At 41.5% G+C, this 10,394-nt stretch overlaps 1 protein-coding gene across 1 annotated transcript; it reads right to left on the bottom strand.

Moving 5' to 3' along the window:
* Positions 1-595: 595 nt before the first annotated feature.
* LOC137835368 (uncharacterized) lies at positions 596-5,712 on the bottom strand. Its single transcript, XM_068643844.1, has 2 exons — positions 4,008-5,712; positions 596-1,339 (listed from the first exon to the last, which is right to left on the bottom strand). Exons 1-2 carry the CDS (start codon positions 5,250-5,252, stop codon positions 1,280-1,282), a joined length of 1,305 nt encoding a protein of 434 aa, XP_068499945.1. The 5' UTR covers positions 5,253-5,712; the 3' UTR covers positions 596-1,279.
* Positions 5,713-10,394: the final 4,682 nt, after the last annotated feature.

The raw sequence follows: 10,394 nt of genomic DNA, 5'->3' as shown, positions 1-10,394 counted from the left end.
GTCGTCTAGGCTTTGGCTATAGACTAGGATATCATCAAAGTAAACTACTACATATTTACCTATGCAATCTCCATGAAACTACTAGGTGCATTAGTGAGACCAAAAGGCATAACCAACCAGTCATATAGTCCAAATTTGGTTTTAAAAGCGATTTTCCATTCATCGTCTTTTATTCTAATTTGGTGATATCGACTTTTAAGATCAATTTTGGAAAATATGATGGACCCATGTAATTCATCAAGCATGTCGTCTAGTCTTGGGATTGGATGCCTATACTTGATGGTGATATTGTTGATGGCTGTACAATCACAGCACATTCTCCACGTGCCATCTTTTTTTGGCACCAACAAGACAGGTACAACATAAGGGCTTAGGCTCTTTTGGACCCAACTGATGTGAATGTAACTACAAGAACACATGATTCTTGACATTCTTAGGAACAACTTGAGCTGGATTTGAAAAGGCACTTTACTTTAGAATTGGATCAATGTTCTAAATTCAAGAACTCACCAAAACTAAGCACCAACCAAGACTCATATTGAAGTCCATGTATTGTCAAATTGAATCAAAACAAAAGGAAGGAAGAACAAGAATTAAAACTGGACAGAATTTAAATGATAGCTACTGAACCAAAACAGAATTAAGAACACAATGCTGGAAACACAAAAATAAACGGTAGAAAAAGAAGTAAACTCTAGGAATCAAAACTACCGAATGGAAAATTGAAGAAAAGGGAAGAAGAACACTTATAGAATAAGATGCTTGCTGGATTTTGAGAATTGGAAGAAGCCATTCACGCCACTTGGAACCTTGAACCAAGATAAGTGATGGAGTGCCACCACTTGAAGCTCACCATAGCTCACAAGATAAGGCAAAGAAGAGGAAGACTCAAAAACTCACAAATTCTCTCCCAAATTGAGTATAGTCTCTCTACTATAAAATTCCAATCTGCATTGTACAAGCTAAGCACCTTTATTTATAGCCTAGAGGTGCTGAAAATGCAAGCTAAATGGCACACAAATGCAATGAAATTCGGTTTGGCACCCCCTAGGCTCCTATCTACACTCCCCCCTAGACTCCCTTACTACTTACACCTTTTTATTACATTCACACCCCTATTCTACAAAAGAAATAAGAAGAGCCATTTTATTATACTCTTGTCCCAAAGCTCTTGCCATGCTCCTAGTAATTCGTTGGGCTTGGGCCCCTTGTTGGGCTTGGACCCCTTGATGGGCTTGGGCCCCTTGTTGGGCTTGGGCTTCATGGCCTAGAGCATCCTCTACTTGGTTTCCATCATACTCCCCGGGTTGGAGAGAATTCGTCCACGAATTTGGGAAACCTGCAGCAAAAGGAGTGAGATCAGTAACATTGAAAGAATTACTACCAAGATAAGTAGAGGGCATATCTAACTCATAGGCATTATCATTAATCCTCTTGATGACTTGGAAAGGGCCATCACCACGAGGCATAAGTTTGGACTTCCTTAGAGAAGGAAATCTATCCTTTCTCAAATGAAGCCAAACCCAATCACCGGGCTTAAAGATTAATGCCTTTCTCCTTTGGTTGGCAGTGTCAGCATACTTACCAACTTTCTTCTCAATTTGTAACTTGATGCGGTTATGCAAATCTTTAACAAAAGATGCCTTTTCAAAACCGTCTTTGCATAGAACCTCATCAAGGAAAGGAATGGGAAGAAGATCGAGAGGTGTGAGGGGATTAAACCCATAAACAACCTCAAAAGGAGAATGGTTAGTGGTGGAATTCACTACTCTATTATAGGCAAATTCAACATGAGGTAGTAAATCCTCCCAAGCCCTTGGATTCCCGGAAATAAAGCATCTTAATAATTGACCCAAAGTTCTATTAACCACTTCGGTTTGACCATCAGTTTGGGGGTGGCAGGTAGTAGAAAACAGAAGTTTGGTGCCAAGTTTCCCCCATAAGGTCCGCCAAAAGTGACTTAAGAACTTAGAATCCCTATCAGATACTATACTTCTAGGAAGTCCATGCAAACGAACAACTTCCTTGAAGAATAGATTTGCAATATGGCATGCATCATCCACTTTGTGGCATGGAATAAAATGAGCCATTTTAGAAAAACGGTCCACTACCACAAAGATGGAATCCTTACCCTTCGATGTCTTGGGTAGTCCTAAGATAAAATCCATAGAAATATCAACCCAAGGCATTGTAGGGATAGGAAGAGGGGTATATAAACCATGGGGTTGGACCTTAGATTTAGCCTTCCTACATGCTATACATCTATCACAGAAGGTATGTACGGATTTGCGCATGTGAGGCCAAAAGAAATGTTCATGCAATGTTTCTAAGGTCTTAGCTACCCCAAAATGTCCCATAAGCCCACCCTCATGAGCCTCTCTAACAAGAGATTGTCTAATGGATCCTTGGGGAACACAAAGTCTTTTTCTTTTGAAAAGAAAACCATTATGTAAGAAAAAGTCTTTGTGACCTCCCTTGGAACACTCTTGATAGATTAGAGAGAAATCTAAGTCATCATGATAAAGTTCCTTTATGTGATCAAAACCTAAATATTGAACATTTAAAACATTTAACAAGGTATATCTTCGTGAAAGAGCATCGGCCACTACATTAATTTTACCTTGTTTATGTTTGATCACATAAGGAAATTGCTCAATAAACTCCACCCACTTAGCATGTCTCTTATTAAGCTTGCTTTGGCTTTTCAAATATTTAAGGGACTCATGATCACTATGAATCACAAATTCCTTTGGAAAAAGATAATGTTGCCAATTTTGCAAAGCTCTAACAAGAGCATAAAGTTCTTTATCATAAGTGGAGTAATTGAGATGACTCCCTTTGAGTTTCTCACTAAAATAAGCGATGGGGTGTCCTTCTTGAAGGAGGACGGCCCCAATGCCTATATTAGAGGCATCACACTCTATTTCAAATGTCTTAGCAAAGTTAGGAAGGACTAGAATGGGGGCTTTAGTTAATTTATCCTTCAAAGTTTGAAAAGCGTTTTCTTGCTCTTGTCCCCACTTAAAAACCACATCCTTCTTTACTATGGCATTTAAAGGTGCGGCAATTGTACTAAAGTCTTTCACAAACCGCCTATAAAAACTAGCAAGGCCATGAAAGCTTCGTACTTCATTAACATTGGTGGGTGTAGGCCAATGTTGAATTGCTGCAACTTTTGTTTGATCTACATGCACCCCTTTATGACTAACCACAAACCCTAGGAAGTCTATATGATCTAATGCAAAGAAACATTTAGCATGGTTAGCATACAACTTCTCCTTCCTAAGGGTTTCTAGAACTTGTCTAACATGTGACTCATGATCTTCTAAGGACAAGCTATATATAAGAATATCATCAAAGTAAACCACAACAAACTTGCCAATGAATGCTCTTAAAACATGATGCATGAGTCGCATGAAGGTACTAGGAGCATTAGTCAAGCCAAAAGGCATGACCAACCACTCATATAAACCAAATTTGGTCTTAAAAGCGGTTTTCCATTCATCACCATGTTTAATTCGAATTTGATTGTAACCACTCTTAAGATCAATTTTGGAAAATATTTTAGACCCATGTAATTCATCCAACAAGTCATCTAACCTAGGAATGGGATGCCTATATTTGATGGTGATGTTATTTATAGCGCGACAATCCGTACACATCCTCCATGTCCCATCCTTTATAGGGACAAGTATGACAGGCATAGCACATGGGCTCATGCTATCTTGTACCCACCCCTTAGCTAATAAATCCTCAACTTGTCTTTGAATTTCTTTGGTCTCTTGGGGATTGGTCCTATATGCAGGGCGATTTGGTAAAGAAACCCCGGGCATGAAGTCTATTTGGTGTTCAATTCCTCTTAGAGGTGGTAAGCCTTTAGGAGGATCTTGAAACACATCTTCATATTCCTTTACCAAATGGTCCAAACATGTGGGACTATCCTTAGCCGACTCATATTCAATAGGTCTAGGAATAGCTAAAAAAATAGGCTTGTGAGTAACTATTACCTTTTGAACTTGTTGGGAAGATATGAGAAGGCTTCTCTTGGAATTTTTAATTTCTTTTTCTTTCTCTCTCTTTTCTCTCATTTTGACTTGGTCCTCATGTACCTCCTTTGGAGAGAGAGACTTGAGAATGACTTTGTGTCCATGGAAGTTAAAAGAAATTTTGTTGGTAAAGCCATCATGAAAATTTTTTCTATCAAATTGCCATGGCCTACCTAAAAGGATATGAGTAGCTTCCATTGGAACAACATCACACAAGACCTCATCTTTATATTTGCCAATGGAAAATGTAATGAGGACTTGTTTGTTCACCACTATCTCACCCACCTCACTCAACCATTGTAACTTGTAGGGCTTGGCATGAGAGATGGTAGGCAATCCAAGTTTGTCTACCACTCTTGTGCTTGCCACATTTGCACAACTCCCTCCATCCACAATCAAAGAGCAAACTCTATCATTAATAAGACACCTTGAATGAAAAATATTTTCTCTTTGAGTTTCATCAAAAGGTTTTAACACTTGTCCAAGCATGCGTCTTATTACTAATAGGTCACCCTCATGTGGGCTTTCACTTTCACTCTCACTTGGGGATCTAGAAGGTGAGGAATGTCTAGAAGATTCGGACCCATGCTCACTACTATCTACCCCATCATGCATATACATAGTTCGTTTAGTAGGGCAATTAGAAGCAATATGTCCATAGCTTAAACATTTAAAACACTTCTTACTAGACGATTTTTGTGGTGATTTAGGCCTAGCATTGGAAGTGGAAGGCTTAGACTCTCTAGGTTTGAAAGTAGAGTCCTTAGAAGGGATGTTTGAAAAAGAGTTTTTATTTTTCCAAGAAGAGTGGTAGTAGTTATCTTTAGAAGAATTTTTGAAAGCATTTTTCCTTGCAAGTTGATTTTCAATTTTGCTAGCAAGGTGCACCACATTTTCCAAAGAAGAATATTCTTGTAACTCTACCACGTCTTGAATATCCCTTCGAAGTCCACTCACAAACCTAGCTATCTTAGCCTCCTCACTCTCATCCATATTAACTCGAATTAAAAGCGTGTCTAGTTGTTTAAAGTAATCATCCACACTTAGCGCGCCTTGATGAAACCGTTGGAGTTTCAACATAAGGTCTTTCCTAAAGTGTGGGGGTACGAATCTAGCGCGTAAACATGCTTTCAAATCGTTCCAAGAGACCACGGGCGGCCTCTTGTGTAGGTCAATGTCCATGAGGTATTGATGCCACCATTGCATGGCATAGTCCAAAAATTATAAAGAAGCTAACTTAACCCTATGCTCATCCCTAACCCCATTTACATCAAAAATTTGGTCCACCTTAGCCTCCCATCCTAAGTATACATTGGGATCACTATCACCACTAAAACTAGGAAGTTTTACATTTGGAGAACAAGGGCCAGCCACATGTTGGCGCCTCTCTTCATGGTGATGATGTCTTGGCCTTGGATTGTCTTCATAATAACCATGGGAGTGCCTTGAAGAATGCCGACTAGGAGGAGGAGTTCTTTGCTCACGGTTTTGATGCATTTCCTCTCGGTTTAACTCCAAACTTTGGAGTCGTGCTTCCATCTTCCTTATCACCTCAAGATAGTGAGCATTGGATTGCTTGGCATTCTTTAAGTCCTCATAAAGGGCTGCCTTTTGTGGTGAGCACGGTTTGGAGGACTCTCCACTAGAGAAATGAGCCATGAGCAGAAAATACACAAAAAACAGAAAACAAAAACAGTGAAAGAAACTTGTTAACAATTAAAAACAGTGAGATATAGGTTGCTGGAAAAATGCCCAAGAAAGCACTCAAACCACTCCAAGAAAATATTCTGTCCTCAACCAAGCCTTGCTTGTGAAATGGAGTAGCTTCAAGTGAAATATGTTACAGCAAACCAACTTACTTAAGAACAAGTCTCCACACAACTTTTAAGAAGAACAAAAAGACAAGCAAGAAAAAGGTGTAAACAATAAAAGCTAAACCAAAAACAGAGAGTAATGTATGACAAACTAGAAAGAATATGAATGAAAGACAATCAAGAAAAATAAGGAACTCAATGAATAAAGAAGGCACACAAAAAGAGTCCTAAAGAAAAGTGCTAGAGTAGATTAAAGAAAACAGAAAACAGCTACTGAAATTTTTTTATTTTTTTTTTAAAGCAAACTGTGCTATGTTTACAGATTTAACTGTACCGATTGAAAGCGAACTGGAATGTGAAAAATTAACCACAGAAACTTCAATGTCTTAACTCAAAAATGGCACTGGAATGAGGTAAAAACAGTAAGCCAATTGAGAGAAATAATTTTTTCAAAATTGCTGCCCAATTACCGTATTCTTTTCGGCAGTATTGTACACTTTTCGTATTTTATTTATCATTTTTTGTGTACTTGGAATTTTTGAGTGATTCTTTTTTCTATGCTTTTGTAACACTTTGAAGTATGTAAATCCAAATTTTCAGAAATTTCCTATGAGCCAATTAATTGCAGTAAATTGAAAACAGTAGCACGTTTGGAAGAAAACAGAGGAGCCTATTTAGGAATGAAAAACAGTATGATGAACTAGCAAAGACATAATGGAAATTGTGTAAAGGAACTTGTATAGAATGAAAATACAAGCATGAACTCAAATCTAAAAAGGAAAATGCACAAAGGATCAAGCAATAAACTCAAAAAACAGAAAGTAAACCAAAGCAAGAAACAATTAAAGCAATAAAAGTACTACTAGAAGTAATGACAATTATGGAATAACATGACTAAGACAAAACTTGACATGATTACAAAATTAAAAGACATATAACAAGATATAACCACAAGTGAAAGGAAGCTTAAGGTCAGCTCTAGGAAGGAGAATGCCATTCCAAAAGAGCAGCCATACTCATATGAACAATGAGTGCTAGAGTCCTTTCCACAAACACATGGTGTAACAAAAGAAAACAGCAAGAAAACTCAAAATAAATCCTAAAACAGAATGGTAAACAACTTGAATTAAAGAGCTCTTGAAAGTAAAGTGCAATACAACTCAAGAATTAAGCAAAAACAAGCCTAGACTCTAGATACCACATGATGTGAATGTAACTACAAGAACACATGATTCTTGACATTCTTAGGAACAACTTGAGCTGGATTTGAAAAGGCACTTTACTTTAGAATTGGATCAATGTTCTAAATTCAAGAACTCACCAAAACTAAGCACCAACCAAGACTCATATTGAAGTCCATGTATTGTCAAATTGAATCAAAACAAAAGGAAGGAAGAACAAGAATTAAAACTGGACAGAATTTAAATGATAGCTACTGAACCAAAACAGAATTAAGAACACAATGCTGGAAACACAAAAATAAACGGTAGAAAAAGAAGTAAACTCTAGGAATCAAAACTACCGAATGGAAAATTGAAGAAAAGGGAAGAAGAACACTTATAGAATAAGATGCTTGCTGGATTTTGAGAATTGGAAGAAGCCATTCACGCCACTTGGAACCTTGAACCAAGATAAGTGATGGAGTGCCACCACTTGAAGCTCACCATAGCTCACAAGATAAGGCAAAGAAGAGGAAGACTCAAAAACTCACAAATTCTCTCCCAAATTGAGTATAGTCTCTCTACTATAAAATTCCAATCTGCATTGTACAAGCTAAGCACCTTTATTTATAGCCTAGAGGTGCTGAAAATGCAAGCTAAATGGCACACAAATGCAATGAAATTCGGTTTGGCACCCCCTAGGCTCCTATCTACACTCCCCCCTAGACTCCCTTACTACTTACACCTTTTTATTACATTCACACCCCTATTCTACAAAAGAAATAAGAAGAGCCATTTTATTATACTCTTGTCCCAAAGCTCTTGCCATGCTCCTAGTAATTCGTTGGGCTTGGGCCCCTTGTTGGGCTTGGACCCCTTGATGGGCTTGGGCCCCTTGTTGGGCTTGGGCTTCATGGCCTAGAGCATCCTCTACTTGGTTTCCATCACCAACCCTTCTCCAACAAATCTTGTACTTAAGATTCTATCTCCCTAGTTTCCTCGGGATTAGTTCTATAGGCTGGTCTATTAGGTAAACTAGCCCCCGGAACTAAATCAATTTGATGTTCTATACCTCTAAAAGGAGGAAGTCCTATGGGGCCTTCCTTAGAGAATATATCATCAAATTCTTGTAAAAGTTGTTTTAGTTGAGGAGGTAGAGTCAAAGTCTCAAGATTTGTGGCAGTGCATGTAAGTGTTCCTGTACCGTCCTGGACCCGGGCGTTGATTAAGTCAAGGTCAAAGTCAACACCAGGGGTCAAAGTCAACACAAGGCGTTGCCTAGGTGAAGAGACGCCAAGTGCCGGCGTCGCCAAGTGCCGGCGTCGCCTAGGTGAAGGTGTCGCCAAGGCAAGGCGTCGCCAGATCGAACAGTACTAAAGCAATGCAATCACAGTGTGGTTCCCCGATACCCATGGGTAGGAAAGACCATGGAGGGAGCGACGCCGTGGGAAGGCCTCAGGTCCCGATAACCCGGGACAGTGATAAAGAGAAGGAAAAGGTGGCTTCAAGGCCATAGTGATAGCACCAGTGTAGGGCAGCCTGACTCGTGAAGTACCCATGCCGCCCTAGAGACGCCTTTGGGGCAGATACGACCCAAGAGGAAGGTCACGCCCAGGGTAGCCGGGTGCAGGGTACGATAGGAAGGCAGATACGCTCTCAAAGTAAGTGACTAAATGATTGGGGGCATGAGTTGGCACCCAAAGAGTCACCCCTAGCGCAGTAGCACTCCCAAGCAGGAGGACTCACACGCAGAAACGTCCCCAGATGGGCAAAAACGCCCCCAGATGGGGTCACGGCGTCGTGAAGCCCTCCACGTGTACGACAGCCATGTCAGAATAGAAACACCCTTTAGTCAGGTGCCAGGTAATTAAAGTCATTCAACACAGTTTCCGTTTCGAGCGTTCATGTACTATAATGGCTCCCAAACGTTTCAACGTCTTAAATGCGCTACGTTTTCTAATTAGATACGCTGATTGAGTGCGTTACATTTGTAATTAAAGGCGCTTTAAATGCTTGGGTAGTTTAAATAGCGCTGAGAATGTTGGAAACGGGGTTCGAACTTTTGGCAAATTTACCAGAACTTTCTAGTTGCTTGCTCGTGCCTTGAGGTTACGTACAAGGGACTGGGGAAAGATCTTTGCCTGAGGGAGAAAAACACACACACGATACACAGTTCTTTTTACCACCTTCAGAGTGCCATACGCGGTGCTCAGAGACGAAGGTGCACAATTTTGGTGTTTCTTGCGGGCTGACTTGAGCGTCAGAGTGCAAACGGCCGCTAGGGCGCCTCTTTGTCCTCTTTTTTGCAGGAATCCACAGGTAACCAGTGGGAAGGAGTCCCTAGCTGACGGTTGAGGTCGCGCACGAAGACTTCCCAGTCAACCGGATGGAACATTTGGCGCCCACCGTGGGGCCGATATAAAACATCAGTCCCATCACAAGTTCGAGAAAATCTACCAGGTTACAGTAACGTTGGAGGAGGTTAGAGTGACAATGGCCCCCACCAGACGAAGTACAGCACGCGCAGCCCCAGCAGAACTATCCATGCAACAGGTCCTGGAGATAATGAGGGGGCTGCAGCAGGACATGGCGGAGTCGAAACTGGAACAGGAACGCATGCAGGCAGATCTTGATGCCTCGCATGAGCGGAATGAAGAGCTCCACCGCGTAAATGAGGAGTTGCGCCAGGGCCTGAGAAATGATCGGAGGCGGCATGGACATGACGAGATGGAGAACCATTCCCCACCAAGGGAGTTTTCCACTCCCTTCTCGCAGGAGATCCTAGATGCAGTGATCCCGAACACGTTCGCGGGGCCCAAGGTGATCTTCACCGGGATGGAGGACCCAGAGACGCACCTTGCTGCATTTGACACACAGATGGTCCTGGTAGGCGGTTCTGACGCTGCCAAGTGCAAGCTCTTTATGAGCACCCTGACTGGGATGGCTATGGACTGGTTCATCAGCCTCCCGGACGGTCATATCACATCTTTTCGCCAATTGTCACGATTGTTCAGGGAACAATACTTAGCAAACAAGGCGCCGCCGCCGGTCTCTTACGATCTGTTTGATGTGAAGCAATATCAAGGGGAGACCCTGAAGGAGTATATCAATCGCTTCGGGGCCCAGGTCGTGAAGGTTGGTACGACAGAGAAGCCTATGATCGTGTACGCGTTCGTGAAAGGCGTATGCCCCGGTCCTTTTGGAGAATCCATCATTCGCAACCGCCCTAGGACTTTCGCTGAGCTCCGGCGTAGGGTGGTAGAACATATTGCTTCTGAAGGGGAGGTGTGTGTGAAGCGCACCAGCGTCGTACCCTCACGCCCGAGGGGACCGGCGCGAGCTCAACCCGTCAGGGTCAATGAGACCACGACGGG

The sequence above is a fragment of the Phaseolus vulgaris genome, chromosome 5 (assembly GCF_000499845.2).
Source record: "Phaseolus vulgaris cultivar G19833 chromosome 5, P. vulgaris v2.0, whole genome shotgun sequence".
NCBI lineage: Eukaryota > Viridiplantae > Streptophyta > Magnoliopsida > Fabales > Fabaceae > Phaseolus > Phaseolus vulgaris.
Note: the sequence above shows the minus strand (reverse complement) of the source record. Positions and strands in the feature narration are given on the sequence as shown.

Bases quoted from the DNA above. Each gene is read 5' to 3' on its own strand.
- LOC137835368 (XM_068643844.1), bottom strand. From the start codon at position 5,252: ATGCAATGGTGGCATCAATACCTCATGGACATTGACCTACACAAGAGG. The intron at 1,340-4,007 runs GTAATAGTTACT...CTTTTGCTGCAG, and splicing joins CTTCCCAACAAGTTCAAAAG to GTTTCCCAAATTCGTGGACG.